Source organism: Meles meles, chromosome 8 (assembly GCF_922984935.1).
Source record: "Meles meles chromosome 8, mMelMel3.1 paternal haplotype, whole genome shotgun sequence".
In the NCBI taxonomy this organism is placed as follows: domain Eukaryota; kingdom Metazoa; phylum Chordata; class Mammalia; order Carnivora; family Mustelidae; genus Meles; species Meles meles.
The window spans coordinates 119,071,770-119,095,903 of record NC_060073.1 but is presented as its reverse complement, the minus strand read 5'-3'; the positions used below and the strand labels follow the sequence as shown (position 1 = coordinate 119,095,903).

Below are 24,134 nucleotides of genomic sequence, written 5' to 3'. Positions count from 1 at the left end.
CATTAGGCTCCCTGCTCAGTGGGGAGTCTGCTTCTCCCTCTGACTCTCCCTCTCCTCATGCTCTCTCTTTTTCTCTTTCAAAAAAAAAAAAAAAAAAAGAATGGGGCACCTGGGTGGCTCAGTGGGTTAAGCCTCTGCCTTCAGCTCAGATCATGGTCTCAGGGTCCTGGGATCGAGCCCCGCATCGGGCTCTCTGCTCAGTGGGGAGCCTGCTTCCTCCTCTCTTTCTCTCTGCCTGCCTCTCTGCCTGCTTGTGATCTGTCAAATAAATAAATAAAATCTTTTTTTTTTTAAAGAAAATTTTAAGAATTATTCTTGGGGGAGAAGGGAGATAGCAACAGTCAGTACCTTGTTTGATGATTGATTTCATCCTGAGTTTGGAAAGGAAAATTTCAGGCCACGGGTTACCAAGACTCATGATGCCGTATAATGTCTTCAGTTATCTCGAGGGATATATACAAATTCTCCAAAATGTCTCAAAGCACAGTAACTTCTAATGGCTTCCACACAACAATCACAGAGCCCCTCTAGGGCACTTGTCACTATCTGAGGGCTTTGTATATTTTGACTTATGTATTTAAGCCTCTACATATCTCTAGGACATAAGGATATTCCATTCTAATCTTAGGAAGGAAGAAACCGACACTGAGATTAAGGCTAAAAATAACAGATCTGGGTTGAAGGCAGTCAGACCTCAGAGCCCATGCTTTTTTGTGCCCTGTAACATTTGTTAATTTAGTGAAGGGTCTGCCCTGTGCATGTCCCTGGGCGAGCCCCGGGCAGTGGGAGGACTTGTGGCTGGTGGGGCTCGGCCCCAGGCGTCTTCGGGCTAACGCTTCCCTGCTGTGGATCCCTGCCCCAGCTGGCCGGGGCGCCCTACAGAGATCACCACATAACCTGGAGCTCCTTGCTTATGGTCATTATGAAGACAACAGGTTTATTGAGAGGCAGTTCACATCCAATGTATCCACTTAAAATGTACAATTCAATGGCTTTTTGTGTGTTCACAGCGTTGTGAGACCTTCACCATCACCACTTCTAGAACATTTTCATCACCCCACAAAGAAACTCCCGACCCCGAGCCTAGGTCACCCTCCGCCGCCCCTCCCCCAACTCGTGGCAAGCACGCGTCCGCTTTCAGTGTCTATGATTTTCTTCTTCCGAACGCCTCGTAGAAACAGAATCCTAGAGCCGGTGGCCTCTTGTATCTGGTTTCTCAGTGTACTGCTGTCAAACTTATCCACACCGGAGCGGGTCAGCCGGCCTCACGGGCGTGCACCCACGAGTGGAATCGTGCGCTGTGGCTAAGTCCGTGTTGAGACTTTGGGGAGCTGCCAGGCGGCCTCGACTCCTTGCTCGTTGCCATCACGCTCTTCTCCTCCGTTGGCTGTTCTTGCAAACGCAACTTTGTTTCCTAATAACGCCACTGACCTTGGAAAGCAGGCGTGCTAGACTTGGTCTTCAATGTCAGATTCAACATCTGCTTGGCTCTCAGTGGCAAACAGTGACCAAGTGGGAGGCTGGGAGTCACCTCCAGGTATGGTCCTGTCCCTTCTTCGCCCCGTGACACCAGTGCAGTCCGTGATGGGGACGGTCACAGCGGATGTGTCGAGCGCTGGGCTGTTCCAGACGGCCTACGGTGTACGCTAAATGATTCATCCCCTAACTTTTGACTCAGTCTTCAGAATCCTTGCGTTCTAGAGGGTGAAGTTAAAAAAGAGGTCACAAGGAGGACAAACAGCTGTGTTTTCCCTGAACTGATGAGTAGGTAAGAAAAGGTTTAGCTTGAAGTAAGAAAAACTAAAGAGGGAGCCTCCCCCAGATGGAAAACCCCTGCCAAGAGACGCCCTTGGACGGGGCGAAGGCGGCTCTCGGGGGTGTCGCGCTGCTGGGAAGCCCACAGAGGAGCCGGCAACTGCGCTTCTCCTGGGGCTGCTCACGGTCTGGCTTCCGCGAGGTGCAAAGGGGGTTGCCGGACAAAGTGTGATGGAAGCTACTAAATATTCACTGAAAAGAGAAATGAGGAACTGTTCTTAGACAACAGTTTTATTGGCTTTTGTTAAAAGATTTCTTCTCGCCAAGTGTCCATCTCTTGCCTCGTGTGAAAACTCATTTGAATAGGTTTGCCCTCTATGACCTACTGCAAAGGCCAGTGAGTGCACGGAGCTCGTCCTCAAACAACGAGAAAGAAGACTCACACGGTATTTTGTTTGTGCCGGGTTCAAGGTACAGGCGGACAAATGTCTGCTTATCACAACAAATGCAGAGGCCACAAACGCCGCTGCTGGTAAGGAGTCATTATAATTTGTACGGCAACGACGTTTCCTATTAAAAGGAGTTATAATATGTGTCAGGGAATCCACAAATAGGCTTCTTCTTGGAAATAAAAACCAAATCTATCAGTTTTCTTCTATATATTAGGTAAGGAGAGTCTAGTGGGTGTCTAGTGGAGGACAGTATGGTTCGATTCTGATTTTACGTGACGCTGACCCTAGAGAAATTGTCCGTTTAGATTAGAATTATGAATCTGCAACCATGAAAAACTTGAGAAGCGTATGATTTCCGACGAAGTCTAAGTGCCCTCGGGGTTGAGGGCTGCGGGAAGACCCCTATCCTGCATTCTGCCTCGGTCCTTGCCGTCCCGGGACCAGCTGCTGGCCGTCATGCTCACTCCCCAGAAAACACGAGACCTTCCTGTTTAGCAGCCGATCCAGGAGCTGGATTTCAGCACACTGACCACGTCCTCCTTCTCTGTATCGTATTTGTATGCCTTAGGTCCTGAAAAGAAGTAAATGTAGCCTAAAAGAGACAAGGTTGAAAATGTCGTTACTGAAAATGACTGGCAGAGCCAGCAAGGGAGGGTTTGGAGGCAGCCCCAGAGGGGGGCTGGGGACGCCCCGGGGCAGCGGCAGTCCTGTGCCGGCTCTCCTGGAGCCCTCGGACCCAGCGCTTCGGTCCAGCCGGCCCCGCTCACCATCCTCCCGGGGGCGCTGACCCAGCAGGTGGGGCTCAGCCGTGATGGTGCCTTCGCTCCCCTCCAGGGACCCCTCCTCTCCTCTCCCTACCCAAACCTCTAGCCAGTCCCTAAAACTCCGCTGACGTCCCGTCGTGCGAACTCCAAGTGCGGATGCAGGGTCTCATCTTCCCTCCTCCGCTTGCCTCCCGCAGTCGCTGCAAGGTGCGCCTCAGTACCGAGTCACAGGCAGCCCGGTTTCCTCGCGCTGGCGTCTGCGCCGCGTGGCATGTCCCGGGGCTGTTAGCCGCCCCACAAGAGCAGGCGTCGCGTCTGGACCGCTCTCTGGGTTTCTGGCCAGAGTCCAGCCCTGTGCTCCAGACTCAGGAAGGTGCCGGCTGGTCGGCAAGATTCAGCCGCGTTTCCTCGACCCTGTCCGGTTCAGATTGGCTGCTCTGCTCCGTTCTAAATTGCAGGATGGGGTGAGGGGGTGGGGAAAGGCCCTGGGAAGGTCGACAGGATGTGCATTTCCAAGAGGAAAGAGGCAGTTTTGACTGGGTGGGCTTGGAGGTGTTCCCGCTTACGGATGGCAGCCATCCATCTAGAACTTTCTATCTGCAGACAGACAGTCCTGGTGGTAGACATTCTGTACTTTCTCTACGTCGGTCTGGTCAGCGAGACTGGTAAGGGACTCAAGACCACGGACTCCCGTGTGGAAGCCTGTTCCCCTCATGTCAGAGCAGAGCCCCATCCCCCACTACCTGTTTCCTCGGAGAACGCTCTCAGCGGAGGTGCTCACCGTTCAGTTCCACAGCGGCGTCAATTTGGCCATTGACCCCCGAGAATTCCTCCTCGGTGTTCTTCGGGTAGTCTTTCTCCATCTTCCGTTTCCGCTCATCGTAGCTGGAGGAAGGGTCATTCCACAAAAATGTCAGGAAGCGGTCTTTATTGATGGGAGGGGACACGGCGCCTGTCGGTCGTTGTGACCCAGGCCCGACTGAGAACTTGCTCTAGATACGTGTCTTTGCCTCTCTGAGCCTCTCTTCGCCACACACGTCCGCACACACACAGACACACAGACACACACTGCATCACTTCTCTCCCAAGTTCCTTAGACTCTAGGACAGCTCGTTTGCTCTAAATAGTCTGTAAATAGATATATTCTTAGAACTAATCTTAGAATTATTCCATATATCATAGCAACATGTTCCTATAATTAAAAAAAGAAATATTGGGTGCCAGGGGGGCTCAGTGGGTTAAAGCCTCTGCCTTCAGCTCAGGTCATGATCTCAGGTCCTGGTATCAAGCCCTGCATGGGGCTCTCTGCTCGGCAGGGAGCCTGCTTCCCCCCACCTCTGCCTGCCTCTCTGCCTACTTGTGATCTCTGTCAAATAAATAAATAAAATCTTAGAAAACAAGAACTAAGGAAAGAAAATCACTATTAAAAAGCAGGTATGTTGCCTTCCCAAAGGAACTCGGCGTGTACTGTGACTGCGTTATTTACTGTCGCAACGACCCCCTACCACAGCCATTCTTGTCCAAGAATCTTGATTCTTGTCCAAGAATCAGTTGAAAGCCCTTCCTGGGGGCTTTTATTCACAGGCCCCCTTGCTCCGTGTCTGTGGAGGAGCGATGGACCAACGACACACAACAAGTGAACAAACACATGGGCAGACAGTCGCCAGGTGACATTCAGGAGCAAGAAAATCTCGGATAACCCAGCCTCTGCCTTGAAACCAGGTGAACGGCATTAAATTGCTCTTGTTTCCTGGAGACATTACACAACGGACCAAATACTAGATTAGGCTTCTCTTGCCGGATCAGCAGCCACAGCGCAATGACTGCTCGGAAGAATGTCTCATGCCCGTCTTTGTGACCCACGCCGCCCCTCGAACAGAAGACGGGGACTTGTGTGAATCAGCCTGCCTGGTATGGGCTGACTGCACAGGCAGTCAGGCAGCCCTTGTCTCCAGGGTGAGACCATTCCTTCTTCCTTGGCACAGAGCCCCCACCGGGGACATTCCCAGGGTGGACGCCCCACTCATTTCCCACCAAAAGGTCAGACAGTTTCTGCTGGTGCCTGGAGCCCTGAGCCATGTCCTGCAGCCGCAGACGCCCACCACCTCTCACATGGCTGTGACCACACCGGCTGGGGGCAGATCCCTCTTGACCCTGAGCAGGACTGCACGTTGGCCAAGAATTATTCAGGCCAGTGTGACTAGCGGGGGAGAGTGGCGGACAGGAGTGGACGCTGACTGTCCCAGATGCCCTTCTTGGGAGGGTCATCAGAACCTCCCAGTGGGGTGAGGGGAAAACCGAGCTCTGCGAGTCACTGTGGCAGAGACAGAGACGGAAAACATTTCCTGTGTTTTACTGTCATCAGAAATGCCAGTGTGGCCTGCGGAATGGGCCCCTGGTCATCTGGGGACTGTGAGGTCTCAGGAGTGGAGTCGGGGAAACGGGACAGAAAAAAAAGGAATAGCCCGGAACAGTGGGTGCTCCACGGGCTGAGTCTCTTATGCTTGCCTCCTCCCAGGGTCTGAAGGCCGGAGCCCCTTATTAAGGACTGTGGGCCTTTGACGGCTAGACTGCTTTCTTCTCTCACCTCCCGGAGACACTGTGGAGAGGAAACGGGTGCTTTGGCGGGAGAGAGTGACGATAATTCTGAAGCTTCAGTATTTGGGGAGGGACGCAGAGGAGAGGGCAGAGCGACGTGGGCCTGCAGGCGTGGAGGACGGCGCGGAGGGAGGGGCTGGAGCCCGGGCTCAGGGAACGTGGTGGTCCCACTTCCAGGTATCCACTCTCCTCTGTCCGCTCTGAAGGGAGGACTCTAAGTTGAGCTTTTAAACCAGCGCTGTGCATTACCTTTGTGCATGGTGAGCAAACATCTGGGAGGGATTCTGAGAATGTAACCACCATTTATATTGTTTAATGGCAAAATGTGTTCTCAGTTCCGAGTGAGTGACTGATTAGAGATGCCCTGTAGGGAGATTATTCCGAGTGGGGGTCTGCTGTGTTCTCCTTGAATTGGATGGGGCGGACTGGAAAGGATCAAAGAACTGAGCAAGTCTCTTTTCCTCGAGAACAGAGCAACAGTTTAGATACAGGGGTGTGTTTTAAAGAGAGAAGAGTGACTCTTAATCCAATAGGAAGATATGGAAGAAAGGTCTTTCTCTTTTATCGGTCTGCATAGGTCACTAAGGTGGGGGGGGGGCAACACCCAAAATGTTATATGTTCCTCTTCAGAGGGTAACAGGTAAAAATATTATATATACAAAATGCTTCAAGGGGCGCCTGGGTGGCCCAGTCAGTCAAGCCTTGGACTTCTGATTTTGGCTGCAGTCATGACCTCAGGGTCTTGAGATCGAGCCCTGAGTCAGGCTCCATGCTGGTGGGACCCCTGCTGGGGAGTGTCTCCCTCCCCCAACTCATGCTCTCTCTCTAAAATAAATAAAATCTTTAAAAAATTTTTTTTCAGAAGAACTTTTAGAGAAGCAACATCGAGCTGGGAATTTAAATTCACAATCACATTTACAAAAACCCAGGCAAAATGCTTGGGGTTATTGTGAAATCACTGTTTCTTTCCCCTGCTCCTACCACATTCATGTGTAACAGACTCGTGCCCTGTGGGCTCGCCCCTCTGCCTTCTGCTTATCCAGTAACTGCTTTCTAAAGAGTGTTACTCTTAACACAGTCATTTCAAAATACAGGCTTGAAACACAAATCACCATTGTGGGCTTGGCTGATAACATCTGGACCCTTCTGGTAGACGTTAAGTAGATGGGACCTACAAAGTTACCATTGAGTTCCCAATTTCCCTGGTACCAAGTAACGACATTACCATCAAGATATTTTGGTTATTCTGGGTCCTATGAGTTTCCATATGAATTTGAGATCAGCGTGTGAATTTCTACAAAGAAACCAGTGATATTCTGATACGGATTGTGTTAAGTCCTGCAGATCAATTTGGGGAGTGTTGTCATTTAAAAAATATTAAGTCTTGGGGCGCCTGGGTGTCTCAGCGGGTTAAAGCCTCTGCCTTCAGCTCAGGTCATGATCTCAGGGTCCTGGGATTGAGCCCCGCCTGGGGCTCTCTGCTCAGCAGGGAGCCTGCTTCCTCCTCTCTGCCTGCCTCTCTACCTACTTGTGATCTCTGTCTGTCAAATAAATAAATAAAATCTTTAAAAAAATTAAGTCTTGGGGCACCTAGGTTGCTTGGTCAGCTAAGTGTCTGCCTTCAGCTCAGGTCATGATCCCAGGGTTCTGGGACTGAGCCCCACATCGGGCTCCCTGCTTCTCCCTCTCCCTCTGCTGCTCCCCATGCTCATGTTCGCTCTCTCTCTATCTCAAATAAATTAAAAAAAAATTAAGGCTTGTAATCCATGGACAAGAGCTCTCTTTCCCTTTAGATTATTTAATTTTCATGCAGTAAGTTTTCTACTTCTTATGTTAAATTTATTTCAAAATACTATTAATTTCTTTTATTATTCTTGGTAATAATAAAATATATAATTATTAAAATTATCATTTCTTTGGATATATTGTAAGTAGAATTGTTTTCTTCATTTTTGGATTATTCACTGAAATGTATGGAAAGAGATGTATGGACCTGCCATTGATTTTTAGGTGCTGAGCTCTACCCGGCACATCTGTTGAACTTAGTCCTAACAGGTGTTTTGGGAAGATTCCCAAGGTTTTTCTGTATAAAAGATCACAAGACATAGAAATAGTTTTTCTTCCTTTCCAGTCTGAATGCCTTTTATCTTATTCATTTTTGCTCAATTGTCCCGGCTGGAACCTCTAGTACAATGTTGAAAAGAAGCGGTGAGAGTGGAAACTTTTGTCTTGTTCCTGATTCTAGGGGGAAGGCATCCAGGCTTCCTCCACGGAGCCTGCGGTCAGCTGTGGGCTCTCACAGACGCCTTTCATCAGGCTGAGAAACTGTCCTGTTTCCAGTTTGCCAAGTAGTTTTTATTTGGCAACAGGGTTGGATTTTGCCAAATGCTTGTTCTGCCTTTGTTGAGGTGATCATACGGCTTTTGTGTTTTATTCTAGTGATATGGTGTATCACATTAATTGATTTTCAGAAGTTAAACCAACCTTGTACGTCTGGGAAAAAAATCCCACTCGGTCATGGTGTGTAATTCTTCTTATAGGCGCTGGATTTGGTTTGCTATTTTTGGAGGATTTTTGTATCCATATTCACAAAAGATACTGATCCGAAGTTTTATTTCCTTGTGATGCCTTGGTCTGGTTTTGGTATCAGGGCAATCCTGCCCTTGTACAATGAGCTGGGGAACGACCCCTCCTCTTCTATTTTTTAGAGGAGTTCGTGAAAAATTGGCATTGATTCCTCTTTAAATGTTTTGGTAGAATTCACTACTGAAACATGTAGTCCTGGGCTTTTCTTTGTGGATAATTTTTTGATTATGAATTAAATCTCTTCAATTGTTATAGGTTAATTCAGGCTATTTCTTCTTGACTCAGCTTCTTCATTTTGCATCTTTCCCAGAATTTGTCATTTCAGTCCAGTTATTAAATTTACTGGCATACAGTTATTCATAGGGGTCCTTTATCATCCATTTAATTTCTGTAAGATTGGTAGTCATGTTCCCTTTTTCATTCTGATTTTAGTAATTTGAGTCTTCTCTTTTTAACCAGGCCAGTCCAGTGAGAAATCTGTCAATTTTGTGGATCTTTTCAAAGAACCAAACTTAGTTTTATTGAGTTCCTCAAATTGCTTGTAATATTCTCTATTTCACGTATTTCCACCATAATCTTTATTATTTCCTTCTTTCCACTTGCGTTAGGTTTCATTTGCTTTTTTTTACCTAGTGTCTTAGGTGGAAATTTAGGTTATTGACTTGAGATCCTTTTTTTAAATATGCATTTAGAGACAAATTTCCAATGAGTACTGCTTTCATTGCCTGCATATGGTCTCAAATACCTGGTTTTTGTTTTCATTCATATTTAAGTATTTTCTAATGTCTCTTGTGTTGGCATATTGATTGTTTTAGAGTATGTTCATTTCCACATGTTTGTAAATTTTCCAGTTTTCCCTGATAATGATTTGTAGCTTATTTCACTGTGATCAGAAAAGGCACTTTGTATGATTTCAGTTGTTTTAAATTGGCCTAGCATGTCATCTCATCTGGGCAGTGCTCCGTAAGCCCTGGAGAAGAGTGTTCTGCTTTTGTGTGAAGTGTTCTACAGACACCTGTTAGAGCTCGTTGGCTTATCATACTCCTGATGGCTTCTGTTCCCTATAGATCTCCTTGTCTACTTGTTCTATTCATTATTGAAGGTGAGGTACTGATGTTCCTAAGTTCTATTATTCAGTTGTTGTCTTCTCCCTTCATTTTTGTCAGGGTTTTTTGGGGGGTGGCTTCATGCATTTTGGGGGTCTGTTTTTGGGCTGTTTTACCTTCTTGGTAGACTGACGTTTTCATCACTATAGAATGTTCCTCTGAATTCCTAGTAACCCTTTTTATTTTAAAGTCTGTCTTGCCTGATATTAGCATAGCCACTCTGGCTTTCTTATGGTTTCTGTTTGCATGATAGAGACTTTTTTCCATCCTTTTACTTTCAATCTAAATGTATCTTTGCATATGAAATGTGTCTTCCACCCATAGCATATAGTTGGGTCTTGTTTTTTTTAACCCTGTCTAATAATATCTGTCATTTGATTATATTGTTTAACCCATTCACATTTAGTACCATTGCTCTCACTGGATCTATATCTGTCACGTTAGTGTTTGTCTTCCACATGGGTCATGTCTTTTTGGTTCCTTGTTCCCTCCTTACTGCTTTCTTTTGCATTAGTGAAAAATTTCCAATGTACTATTTCAGTTTCTTTCCTGATTTTGTTACTACATTTTAAAAAGTTATTGCCTTAGTGGTTGCTAGGGAGCATATCATAAATAATTTAACTTATCATACACTGCTTCAGATTTTTACTAGCTTGATTCCAGGGAGACTCACAAACATCACTCCAGAAAGTCCGTTCCTTGTCCCTTCCTTCGATGGTCTTGTTTTTGTACATCTTACATCAGTTTATGTCACAAACCCCCAGTGGACATTGTTCTAATTACTATTTTATACAATGTAATGTCTTCTTAAGAAGCTGATAGAAAGGAGAGAAAGTATATATTTATAGTTTTTGATATATTAGCCTCCTTACTTAATATGTCTGTTTTGTTTCTCTTGTGAATTTGAGTTAGTATTTGATATCATTTCCCTAGCTTCGTACAGTTTTCCCCACACCTGGTGCTTTGTGCTGTTATTGACAAATAGGTTATGTTTCTGAATGTTATAGGCCTAACAATACAGTTTTATATATATGAATAATAAATAAATGAGTATATATACATATATACATATGCAGTTTTAAGCAGTTAATTTTAAAATCAATTAAGAGAAGGAAAGGGGGGAATATATCTTTAGACTATCTTTCAGTTACATTTACTGCTCTTTTTTTTTTTTCACATGGACTCAGATTACTGTCCAGGGTCACTTCCCTCCTCCTGAAGCTCTTTCTCTAGTATTGCTTGTAAGGTGGGTGTGCCAGCAACAGATTCTCTCAGTTACTGTCTATCTGGGAATGTCTTCTTTAGTCTCCATCCTGGAGACAGTGTAGCTGAACGTAGGATTCTTGGTTGAGAGTTTTTCCCTGAAGCACTTTGCAGGTGTTGCCCGTGACTTTCTGGCCTCCCTGGCTTTACTGCTCCCATCTTGTCCCCCTCTGCTCTGGTCACACTGCTGCCGGAGGGGTATTTTTATCATACAAACCTTCCTGGGCTACTCATTTATTTAGGACACTGAAAGGTATCCCTCTTTTTCTATAAATTCACACTGGTCTCCCTGGAAAGGCATAGGCCCTCCATCATTGACACCCTGCTTCTCCTTGGGCCACATCTCTCATTCTAGCCCACAAGGCTATTACGCTGAACTACTTGAGGTTTCTGCCACATACACAGGTGATTTCATGCCCCAGTGCCTTTGCTTCAACTGCTGTCTCTGCCTGGAAGCCACGCTGCCCTCCTGCCTCCTCCCTGGGAAACTCCTACTCCCTTCTCAAGATGAAGGGCAGTGCTCACTTCCTCTGAGGGTACTTTCCGGACGCCTTTGCTAGCATTGGCCATTTCCTCTTTGTTTTGCCCCACTGGTCTCCATCCAGTCTTCTCTCAGGGCATCTGTCACACTTGGACCGCTCTTCATTATTTCCCTGGGTAGGTACTCTCAACTGTAGGCCTTGCTGAACATGGATAGCCCCCAGTGTGAACTGTCCATTGTGTGGTGACGTCTCACAGTTTCCTTGTCCATTCCCATGGATGAAGCACATGCTGTTTCCACAGAAAGGTAATCCAGGTTGCCCCATGATGGCTGTGAGGGCTGAGGTGAGCACTCTGTTACTCGGGTCCACACTCTTGGCCGGCAAACTCTGTGCTCTGAGTGTTAAGGTCCTAGTACAGAGCCTGGCGTATAATCATGCCCGATACATGTAGATTGAAAGTGGTAGTTTGGTAATGCAGTTCAAAAAATTTATGATTAAAAAAGAAGATTTTGAACTCTATGCATCTTTCTTACTTTTACTACTTATCACCTATTTTCCTCTGTGGTGACTAACTATAAAATCTTAAATAAACACTCACTTTTCAGTATACTTGCGGCATCCAGGAGGGAGAGAATGTGTCCTACTGTGCATCAATCATGTCTCAGTCTGTCTGCATGGAGAGATTGACATAGGGATGGAAAGGGGCTGGGGCCCGTAGATTTGCACGTCACTTTACATGAAATTCAGAAAACATTGACTGCCTCCAAGGACGATGGAGTGGACGGCAGCCCCAGACCCCAGGAGCTCCCTGGTGTAGCCACTGGTCTGCTCCTGGTAAGCAAGAGAGACTGTCTACAGGGAGAAATGAGCCAAAGGTAATGGAAGTCGTGTCAGGAAGGAAAAACTGGCTGGGTCATTTGGGCCTGCCTAGAAGAGGAAAGAAGCTGTCAAAGCAAAGGGATGAGCGGGGAAGGAGCTCTCCTTGAAGTTTATGCAGCACATCAGTGGCGTGGGGTGGTGCTGGCTTGGTAGAGGCCCTTTCGGGTTCCGCGGTGTAGTTCCCTGTGGCCACACCCCTGTGAGTTCCTGCTGCATGGACACGCGAGCCCTCACTCCCAGAGCCTGAGCCGACCTGGCCCCAAGCCAGCCCTCCGTCCTCAGTGGGCGAAGTTCTTCAGTAGTGTTCTCGTGGCCCGTCATTCCCTGAACCTGCTCCACCCAGGAGTTCTCGGAGGCTCTCCCTGACAGCAAGCCTATCCCGAGACTTCTCTTCCCTCGACGCATCGTTTGGGTCACAGACGGACCTGGCGTCGGGACCGAAGAAGCTAGTGAGGAATGATGAACGGAAACAAATCCTAGCAGGGTGTCCACCCCGTTCTTGGTCTCGAACTCGGTCTGTGGCTCTGGCCTTGTGTGGATATGAACGTGGCCTCCTGCTTTACTGACAGAACATCTGTCCCCTTTGGCCTTTCCTCCCATTTCCTCCTTCTTCCTGTTTAGAACAGGACGTAGTGACCAGACTTCACGGGCCGCTGGAGTCTTAGGCAACCACGAGACAGGCACCTCCATAACAGCGGAGCAAAGTGTTAGGAGGAACTCGGGTCTCTGGTGACCGCGGACGCGCCGTGTCCCCCCAGGTCTGTTAAACTTCAGACGTGTTACATAGACGCGAAAAACAGTCCTTTGCGTGTTTCAGCCACAGTTCCTTCCGGGTCTCTTACCAGCCGCTGAACATGACTTCTCACCAAGACGGGGCTTCCCGCGACAGTGGGGTGTCCTGCAGGTGAGGCTTTGCTCAATGCGGGTGCGGAGTCTGGGGGAGAAGGTTTGTTCGTGGAGTGGCTCACGGCGGCTCTTCTGAACTCGGAAGCTGTAGGTCAAGGCTGTTTGCTTTATTCTTTAGTGCAGAAGCCGGTGTGCTGCTGCATGCACCACAGAGGACCTCGTGGTGGAAGGACGGTCTATGTTTTGCCAAAAGCAGGAGTTTCAGAGCAATGTCGGGCTTTCAGTCTCTCCAAAGGAAATTCCCTTTGAGCTGCTCTGTGACTGGATTGTGCTCAGAGAACTCCTGAGCTTTAAACGGCCATTTGTTAATGATCTCAACTTCTGAAGCAGGTATCTGCTGATTACCACGTGGGTTCCTGTAATGTCTGAACAGTCACTGTATTTGAGTACCTACTACGTGCCGGGCTCTGTGCTCGCATCTACCTGCGTTACTCACTTAATGCTCTCAAGAGCCTTGGAAGGTTAGTTTTAAAAGAGCCTTCTGGGGTTTCCTTCCCTCAACGTCAAAACAAGTCTTTGATATTGGAGTTAATCCCTGAGACCAACTTTTTAATGAATCTGTTTTATCCAGATTACTAAGACTTTTCCCTAATAGACACTCACAGAAACTTAGTTGGAAAGGTTCATTGTGATTCCCTCAGGGGGGAGTCAGGCCTCATTACAATTGGAGACCCTGTCCCTCTCCAAGCTTGCATTTACAGAGAATTAAAAACCTCTCGTCCAGCCTCCTCTGTTAGATGCTAACCTCACTGCTGCCTGGCTGGAAGCGCGTGTTTGTGGTGGCTGGTACCTCAGTCCGAAGACCCGGCGAGGAACGAGGAACAGAGAGCTGAAACAATGGGAAAGTGGATAATCCCCACAGCAGGTGTCAGGCCGTGAGCAGTCTTCGGGGCATTAACTGAGTCATCATAACCAGAATGCCCGCACACCCACACACATGCTTCTGTGGGAATCTCAGTCTCATTCTCTGAAAATCCATAGTGGGAGTTGGGCTTCTCCAGACCTACCACCCTGTGTGTCAGGTGTCAGGCACCTTATCTTAAAGAAAGACTTGGGGGATCTGCCCAGCAGACCGTGGGGGCTTAGTAAATGAATTACCATCAGGAATCCAGAAAGGAAGTTCTGGAGGAAAAAAAACCGGCTTAGTGGTTTAATCATTGGACTGGAAGGACTAAGTCAGGACACCCCGTGGTGCTCTGAGCCACGCTCCCAGCGCTCTCAGTGGCCCGGAGTCAGCAGGTCTACATGTGTGCTTCATTCCTAGAAAATACGTTTTCCTCTTCACAAGACAGGTCTGTTATTTGGTCTTCTCAGTCCCAGACTGGAGATGCTGTTAGTCAGGTGGAGGAAGGTCACATGTACTTATTTATCAATTTCTGTCATGCCGTAGAAATGGTGACTGAAAACAGGTAATATGCCAGTAAAGCTATGATTCAGAACAGAAGGAGAATTGAAGAGTTTCTCAGACAACAGCTGCAGGAGTTCGTGACCACTAACCCAGCCCAGCAAGAAAGATCAGAGGGGCATCTTTGAGTGGAAAGGAGAGACCAAAAGTGACAATAATAAGACAGAAAATACAAAAGTAGTAAAAATGAATATTTTTAAAACTGTCAGCCAAGGAACTCACAAAGAAGGGATATAAAATACAGTAACATATACCGAAAGTGTGGAGAGGAGAGGAAAAAAGAACGGGTTCAAACTTGGATGGCCATAATACACACTGCTTTATGCCAAAGGGATTATGTGCAGACCTAATGTTAACCACAAATCACAAATCACCAATAAACATGAAGAATAAAGAGGATGAAACTCAAATAACTCACTAAAGAAATCAATAAAACATGAAAGTGACAAAGAAAGGATTAGAGAAAAGCTCAGAAACAACCACAAAGCAAGTAGTAAAATGGCACCAAATACATTATCTATCAGTAACTACTTTTCATGTGAATGGACTGAATGTTCCAATCAAAAGACATAGGGTGACAGAGTGGATAAAAAAATGAGACCCATCTGTATGTGCCCTACAATGCACTCACTTTAGACGTGAGGACACCAGCAGGGGGAGAGTGAGGGGTGGAGAACCATGTCTCATGCAAAAGAAAGCCCGTCTAGCACCCCTTACATCGGGCACACTAGACTCTAAAACAAAGGCTGTAAAGAGACAAAGAAGGTCCCTGTGTCATCATTCGTGCGTCTGTCCGCCAAGATCTAACAATTGTAGATATCTATGCCCCCAACTTGGGAGCACCTAATACATAAAACAATTTAGAACTAACAAAGAAACTCAATGATAACGACACAATGAGAGGAGGAGCTCTAACACCCCACTCGCATCAAGGGGCAGATCATCGAAGCAGAAAATCAACAAGGAAATAATGGCTTCGAATGACACACTGGGCCAGGTGGACATCACAGACATATTCAGAATTTCCATCCTAAAACTGCGAAATATACATTCTTCTCAAGTGCACACGGGACATTGTCCAGAACAGATCACATCCTGGGTCACAAATCCGGCCTCAACAAGTACAGAAAGACCAAGATCATACCTGCATATTATCAGACCACAACACTATGGAACTTGAAGTCAACCACAAGAAAAAATGGGAAAGACCCCAAATTCATGGAGATTAAAGAACACAGTACTGAACATGAACGTGGGGGAGGGAGAAGATGGCGGAGCCGCAGACTGAAATGACATCAGATCCCAGGAGTTCAGCTAGACAGGTATCAAACCATTCCCAACACCTACACACTCAACAGGAGATGGGAGAGAAGAAGAGCAGCAATTCTAGGAACAGAAAAGCGACCACTTTCTGGAAGGTAGGACGCGGAGACGTGAATCCGAAGCCACGGGAAGAGAGACCGTGGGGGGAGGGGCCGGCTCCGGGCATGCGGCGGAGCACAAAATCGGAACTTTTAGAAGTCTGCTCCATGGAAGGATGGCGCTCCAGGGACTACGCGGGGGTGGATCCATCGCGGGGACAGTGTGGTCTCAGGTCCCACAGGGTCACAGAAGGATCAGGGTGTCTGAGTGCGGCAGAGCTGCCAGGGATCGGAGCGGGGAAGCCGGTGGCAGAGACGGAGCCGAGGAGGGAGCTCTCCGCTCGGGCTTATCTTAACCCGTGATCCAAGGCACAGTCAGGCCACTGCTCTTCAAGCAGGGACCCCACAAGTGGCAGATCCAGGGAGACTCACCTTCCTTTTCCAGGAGGAGCAGCATGGCAGGAATCTACTGGGTTTGGAGACTCCAAATGGGGTCGTGCGCCAGAGCTAGAAACGCTCAGTCACAGGCCGGGTGAGCACAGAGCCCGGCCGGGGACCAGGGAGACAGGAGGGACTGACGGCTTTTCTCCGAGGGCGCACTGAGGACAGGGCCCCAAGCTCTTGGCTCCAACGTGGCCGGACACTGGGCGCCGCCATCTTCATTCCCATCCTCCAAAGCGGTACGGAAAGCGATCAGGGAACAAAAGCTCCGGAGACCAAAACCGCGCAGATTACTTAGCCTGGAGCAACTCCGCCTCCGGCAAAGACATGTGAGAATCTGGGCAACAGGCCCCTGACCCAGAAGATCAGCAGGAACATCCAGCCTAGACCAAGCTCACTGGCCAAGGAGAACTGCAGAACTCCAGAGGAGGGGAAAGCAACACAGAATTCATGGCTTTTCCCCTGTTATTCTTTAGTCTTGCAAAGTTAAATTTTTAAAATTTTCTTTCTTTTAAAATTTTTCCTCTTTCGTATTTTAACCATCTTATCAATACCTTTTGAAAAAATCTTTCTTCATTTTCATTTTTATAGTCATATTATATCCCGTCATTGTATTTAACATTATTTATTGTATATTACACACACACACACACACACACACACACACAGAGTTTTTCTTTCTTTAAAATATTGGGACACAGTTTCTTCTAACAGACCAAAATATACCCTAAATCTAGTGTCTAGCTTTGTTCTTGTCTCCCGTCTAATCACATTCTCTCCCTTTTTAAAATTTTTTTTCCTTTCTTTTTTCAACCAACTTCTTCTCAATTCCTTTAAAAAAAATCTTTTTAAATTTTCATCTTTACAGTCATAGTCCCTCCCTTCATCATATATATATATATATATATATATATATGTATTTTTTTCTTTCTTTAAAATTTTGGGAGGCAGTTTCTTCTAACAGACCAAAATACACCCCAAATCCAGTGTGTAGCTCTGCTCTATTCACCAGACTGATCATATTCTTTTTTTTTTCCTTTCTTTCCCTGCCTGGTTGGGGGCCTCTTCTGATTTGTTTAGTGTATAATTTTTAGGGGTCATTGCTACACTTTTAGCATTTTCTTCTCTCATTCTTCTATTCTTCTCTGGACAAAATGACAAAACATAAACCTCACCTCAAAAAAAAAAAAAAAAAGAGCAGGAGGCAGTACTGACTGCCAGGGACGTTATCACTACGGACATTAGTAAGATGTTGGAACTTGAGTTCAGAATGATGATTATAAAGATAGCAGCTGGGCTCGAAAAAAGCACAGAAGATACTAGAGAATCCCTTTCTGCAGAAAAAAGGAACTAAAATCTAACCAAGTTGAAATCAAAAAAGCTATTACTGACGTGTAATAAAAAATGGGGGCTCTTACTGCTAGGATAAATGAGGCAGAAGAGAGAATTAGTGATATGGAAGACCAAATGATGGAGAATAAAGAAGCTGAGCAAAAGAGAGACAAACAACTACTGGATCATGAGGGGAGAATTCAAGAGACAAGAGATCCATAAGACAAAACAGTATTAAAGTGTATAACAATACAGGCCTACCTCCTGAAGCAAGAAAATCTCAAATAAACAACCTAATCTTACTCTTAAAGGAGCTGTAGGAAGAACAAGAAGTCTAAAGCCAGCAGCAGGAGGGAGATAATAAAGATCAGAGCAGAAGTAAATGATAGAGACACTAAAAAAAACAACAGAACAGATGTACGAAACCAGGAGCTGGTTCTTTGAAAAAATGAATAAAATTAATAAATCTCTAGACAGACTTACCAAAAAGGAAAGAGAAAGGACCCAAATGAATAGAATCACAAGTGAGAGAGGAGAGATCACATCCAGTGCCACAGAAATATGAACGATTCCAAGAGAGTATTATGAAAAACTACAAACCAACACACTGGACAACCTGAAAGAAATGGATAAACTCCGAGAAACACATAAATTACCAAAACTGAAACAGGAAGAAAGGACACTTGACCAGATGGATAGCCAGCTAAGAAATGGAATCAGTCATCAAAAATCCCCCAAAAATGAGAAGTCCAGGACTAGATGGCTTCACAGCAGGATTCTATGAAACATTCAAAGAAGAGTTAATACCTGTGCTTCTCAAACTGTTCTAAAAAGTAGAAAAGGAAGGAAAACTTCCAAATTCATTCTATGAGGCCAGCCTTGCCAATACCAAATCAGGTAAGGATCCCACCAACAAAGAAAATGGGTCACTATCCCTGGTGAACATGGATGCCAAAATTCTCAATAACATACCAGCAAGTCAAGTCCAACAGCACATTAAAATAGTCATTCATCACAACCAACATGATCAAGTGGGGTTTGTTCTTGGGCTGCAAAGATGGCTCGGTATTCTCAAACCAGTCAGTGCAACAAACTCTATTAATAAGAGAAAGGATGGGGGACCTGGGGGGCTCAGTGGGTTGAGCCTCTGTCTTCGGCTCAGGTCATGATCTCAGGGTCCTGGGATCAAGCCCTGCATCGGGCTCTCTGCTCAGCAGGGAGCTTGCTTCCTCCTCTCTCTGCCTGTCTCTCTGCCTACTTGTGATCTCTGTCTGTCAAATAAATAAATAAAATCTTTTAAAAAATAAAAGAAAGGATAAGAACTATATGATCCTCTTAAAATTTGCAGAAGAAGCATTTTACAAAGTACGAGATCCATTTATGAGGAAATCCTCAACAAATTAGGGATAGAGGGAACCACACATGAAAATCCTAAAGCCCACATATGAAGAACCCACAGCTAATAGCATCCTCAAGAAGGAAAAATGGAGAGTTTTTTCCCATAGTCAGAAACAAGACAGGGATGTTCACTCTTACTTCTGTTATTTTTTATTATTATCAAAGATTTTATTTATTTATTTTGAGGGGACAGAAGATGCAGAGGGGGAGAGGATCTTGAGCAGACTCCCTGTTGAGCATGGAGCCCAATGTGGGGATCAACCTCAGGATTCTGAGCTCATGACCTGAGCCAAAAACCAAGAGTTGGATGCTTAACTCACTGAGACACCCAGGTGCCCCTCACCACTGTGTGTACCAGAGCACTGGAAGTCCTAGCCTCGGCAATTAGACAACAACAACAGAAAATAAAATTCATCCAGATTTGCGAGGAAGAAGTCAAACTGTCACTATTTGTAGATAACGTGATACTGTACATAGAAACCCCAGAAGACTCCACGAAGTGCTAGAACTGATAAATGAATTCAGTAAAGTCTCAGAGTACAAAATTGGTGCCCAGAAATCTGTTGCATTTCTATACACCAATAATGAAGCAGCAGAAAGAGAAATTAAGGAACCCGTCCCATTTTCAATAGCACCAAAACCAGTAAGACAAGTAGGAATCTACCTAACCAAGAAGTTGAAAACCCTGTGCTCTGAAAACCATGAAATGCCAAAGAAAGAACTTGAAGATGACACAAGGAAATGAAAAGACACTCCATGCTCATGGATTAGAAGAGCAAATATTGTTAAAATGTCTACATGACTGAAAGCAATCTACATTAATGCAATCCCTATCCAAATACTAACAACTTTTTTTTTTTTTTAACAGAGCTAGAACGAACAATCCTGAAGTGTGTATGGAAGCAAAAAAGACCTCGAATAGCCAAAGCAACCTTGAAGAAGAAAAAAAAAAAAAAGGAAAGCGGGAGGCGTCATAGTTCAGGACTTCAAGTTGTATTACAAAGCTATAGTGACCAAGACAGTATGGTACTGGCACAAAAATAGACACAGATCAATAGAACAGAACAGAGAACCCAGAAACGAACCCACAACTCTGTATCAACTAGTCTTTGACAAAGCAGGAAAGAATGTCCAATGGGAAAAAGACAGTCTCTTCAACAGATGGTGCTGGGAACACGGGACAGCCACATGCAGAAGAATGAAACTGGACCATTTCCTTACACCACACACAAGAATAAATTCACAATGGATGAAAAACCTAAATGTGAGGCAGGAATCCATCAAAATCCTAGCAGAGAATGTAGACAGAACCTTTTTGACACCAGAGGTGGCAACTTCTTACTAGACATGTCTTCTGAGAAAAGGGAAATTAAAGCAAAAATAAACTACTGGGACATCATCAAAATTAAAAGCTTCTGCACAGAGAAGGAAACAATCAACAAAACTAAAAGGTAACCTACGGAATGGGAGAAGGTATTTGCAAATACTGACAAAGGATTAGTTCCAAAATATATAAAGAACTTATTAAACTCGATACCTGAAAAATGAATAATCCAATGAAAAAATGGGAAGAAGACATGAATAGACATTTTTCCAGAAAAGACATCCGGATGTCCAACAGACATATGAAAAGATGCTCATTATCACTCATCATCAGGGAAATGCAAATCAAAACCATGATGAGAACCCACCTCATAGCTCTCAGAATGGCTAAAATTAACAACATGTGTTGGAGAGGATGTGGAGAAAGGGGAACCCTCTTACACTGTTGGTGGGAATGGAAAATGGTGCAGCCCTGTGGAAAATAGTCTGAAGGTTCCTCAAGAAGTTAAAAACAGGGGCGCCTGGGTAGCTCAGGGGGTTAAGCCTCTGCCTTTGGCTCAGGTCATGATCTCAGGGTCCTGGGATCGAGCCCCATGTTGGGCTCTCTGCTCAGTGGGGAGCCTGCTTCTCCCTCTCCCTCTGTGCTCTCTCTTTCAAACAAAAAAATACATACATAAAATCTGGAAAAATTAAACTATTTGGCATGGTCAACTGCTTAGAATGTGTTGCTTTTCCTTCTCCCTGCTGAGGTTCAGAGGAGCAAGCACATGGACGTGAGAGCTGGGGGGGCGGTGCAGACGGGGGGCTGCTGACCCTTCACTGGAGTAGTTAATGCTAGAAACCCGGGGGTGGGGCATGAGGGCGACCCTGTCCACAGTGGCTGGATGACAGATGGCCGCTTACTGAGATCGGCAAGATGGGCAGGACAACTCTGGGTGAGGAGAGAGCGCACATTCCGGGTCGGATAAAAGGACTCAGCAATAGGGGCTTTTCCTTGCAGCAGGAAAAGACCTTTCCTTCAAAGAGCCCCACAGTCATAACCGCCTCCATGCTGCAGAGAACCACAGAGTGTTCTGGATGCGCTGCTACCCACATAACGGGGAGTCAGTTCGCCCCGGCATTGGCTGTGGCTGGCAATGTATTTGGGGATGCTCTGTCTACTCGTGTACGCCACTGGTGGTCCAGTTAGTAGATGCCTGAAGGATTAGGCTGCTCACGTGCTAGAGAACCAACAGTGGGACTCGCGAATGAATGCTTCGCTTACTTGGCTGGTTTCCTATCTTACAGACCGTGTCCACCATGAGTGAATGGCGGCCCAGGGGCCAAGAGGAGTCAATGGGCCTGTTGCCAAGGCCCTTTGCATTCTTTTCTGCAAAAGGACTTTTTCTTCCCATTGAATACCTCTGGACAATCGAAAGGAGAAAAGCCGTACCTGTAGTATTCATCTCCCACAAAGAAAAGGGTCTTCTGCACGTCCTTGAGGTAGACGGCGGCGTCTATCCGCTGCACATACCTTGGGAAGCCAAAATCATAAATGGTTCGAGGAGGACCCTGCATTTGGAAGCCTCTCGTTATCCAGTAGTGGGGGCCTGAAGACAGAAATTGAAGTTCACAAACACTCAGTACCACTCGGTGACGTACTTCACTCCTGAGGATTTCTACGCAGGGCCCCCATGGGAGTGGTTTGTGGGATGGTTGCCATAGCTATCAGCCAATGTATAAGCTTGGATTCAGTTCAAACTGCTCTGGAGGCAAGCGTCTCTTAGTGATGTCCTAGCAAAACAGTAATTTTGATACGATTGTGTCTTAAATCTCACACGTTAATTTTTTCAAGATACTTTTCATGTGTGTAACCTCAGTTCAGTCTCATCCAGATGCAGGGGAGAGAAGGGGCTAGTGAGAGAAATGCTGTGGGTCGTCAGCCAGCACTGGCCTTGTAGCTTCCTCCCCCAGCTTCCGGAAGAAGAAGCTAGACTTGCCCGGGGCCACCTACTGGGTAACACCCATTGGCCAGCCACTGTCACGTCTCTGAGGTTATATTACTATAACCCCTTACCAGCCCAGGAAGAACTGACAGCTCGGAGCAGTTAGGTAATTGCCCAGAGTCACTCTGATGGTGAGGTGCCCACCTCCCAGAGTCACGGGTTAGGGTCCTGCTTCTGAGCAGGACACGGCAGCAAGGGCATCGTTCTCCTAACTGGGGTGCCATGTTGGATTTGCTGACTAGAGGCTCTTGGTGGGCTACACCATGTCACCCTGAGGGGCGCGGATGAAGTCTGCAGCCCTCTGGGCACTGTCACTTTGCACGGTGTCTCTCTAAGGGAGAGCGTTGGCTCTGAGAATGTTGTGACAGTCCTTGTCTTCCTGCCACGGCTACAGAACAACAGAGTGGCATTTCACGGCCACGCCGAGGAGGAGTGACCAGCGCACGCCCCACCGTCCCTGACCATATGCTCCCAGCACGAGAGGCTCCCCACATCCCGGCTGATCCTGCCCCTCCCGGATGCGTAAGGTACCTTTGAAGAAGTAAGCGGTGCCCCTGTCGGCCACTTCGTAAGCTGCGTCCACGTTGGACATAAGCTGGGGGAAGGAGCTGGTAATGGTGCTGGGCCGGATCCCCGCCATCACGTGAACTTGCCGACGCCAGAAGATGCTGTTGGGCAACCCACAAGACCAACGGCTGATTAGATCTTGAACTGGACGTGGACCCGTGCGTCTGCAAACCGCGGTTCAGGGGCCGCTCCTCAATGCCTCGTGCCCCTAACTTGTTTTCATAAGGAGAGCATAGGTTTTTGACCTTATTAAATAGTTCTTTTCCCTTTTCATTCTTTGAGCCTCCCTGGAATCCCCTTTCCTTCATTTACTTAAGGACGTACCCTACGTGGAAGGATGCAGCAAGGAGGAAACCCGGTGTTTCACACATTTCACCAGGGTCCCTTGATATAAATGTCCTTTTCCTTTCTAACCTTTTAAAAACTAAAATATCATAATGATAAAATACAATCCTTGCGAATGTTTTGAATATTACAATTAAAGCAAACCTTTGTGGTTGGGAGTGCGAATGATTCCCAATAAAGCCAGCAAGAACGCTCACAATCATCAGTCATATTGAAAGTTATCCACTGAATACCTACCTCTTGAAAGTGCTTCTATCCCTGAAACGGATGGCCAGTTAACAGAAAACCTGGTACCCACCCGTTAACTCCAGTTCTGGCAACTCGTCCACCCACGCGTCCGAAACTACGCCCATCAGTCTGTGGTAACACCACGAGGGTATGGGCTGAAACACCCACTATAAATGGGGTCCACTTTGAATTGTGGAGGCGAAACTCAGTTTTATAAAACACAAGTTTACTTGATTCTGTAGAAAGTAGAATCTATACATAAAATTATTTGTGGGCAGGGAAACTGTAATGAATTTTGACATTTTATTTTCTGGGTAGGAACTCCTCCATCTAATGCTGAGTTTTCCTGTTCAGTTAATTTAACACATATTTAAAGTGTGCCTGTCAGCCGGGATGGTGGTAGACATCAAAGACAGGACATTGAAGGAGACCCGGGTCTTGCCCCAGGGAGCTAGTGCCCAGGAGCGCAGACAGGTACATGATTAGGCCGTTTGGATCATAATCAGACCATTAAGACTCGTCCGACAGAGTCAAGTTTAGGAGGCGGACACAGAGCATACCCCACAGGAGGGAAAGTCCGCCACATGTGGGGCTTTGGTGACGGTGTCCCGGGTGGGGCTTAGCTGACAGTGAATTTAGAAGAGCTTCACCGAGAGACATGGCTTCGTTTCCCCCGTGGCCTCGGGATGCAGACGGACAAGCACATCGTGTTTCCGGAGATGGAGTCTCGAGTTCTAACTCTGACCGGCATCTCCGAGCTCGGTCTCATCATCTCATAGATGCAAACAATACTTGCCGTGTCTCCTGAAGTCCCTCTGAGGATCCAAGGACAGAAGGCACAGGAAAGTGATCCTAAACCATAAAGGGCCCTAGAGCTAGACATTGTCCGTTCTAAACATTATGATTTGCCTAGGCCTTACCCACCCGCTAAAAGGGCACCCGCCATACACGATACACG

The 24,134-nt window shown here is 46.5% G+C and overlaps 1 protein-coding gene across 1 annotated transcript in view; it reads right to left on the bottom strand.

The window, feature by feature from the left end:
- Positions 1 to 2,698: 2,698 nt before the first annotated feature.
- Positions 2,699 to 24,134, bottom strand: part of MMP20 (matrix metallopeptidase 20) — a 44,620-nt gene continuing 23,184 nt past the window's right edge. The window contains exons 7-10 of the mRNA XM_046017193.1: positions 22,568 to 22,704; positions 21,484 to 21,640; positions 3,753 to 3,856; positions 2,699 to 2,799 (exon numbers count right to left, since the gene is read on the bottom strand). Of these exons, the coding sequence (XP_045873149.1) occupies positions 2,699 to 2,799; positions 3,753 to 3,856; positions 21,484 to 21,640; positions 22,568 to 22,704 (499 nt within the window). The remainder of the gene's footprint in view (positions 2,800 to 3,752; positions 3,857 to 21,483; positions 21,641 to 22,567; positions 22,705 to 24,134) is intronic.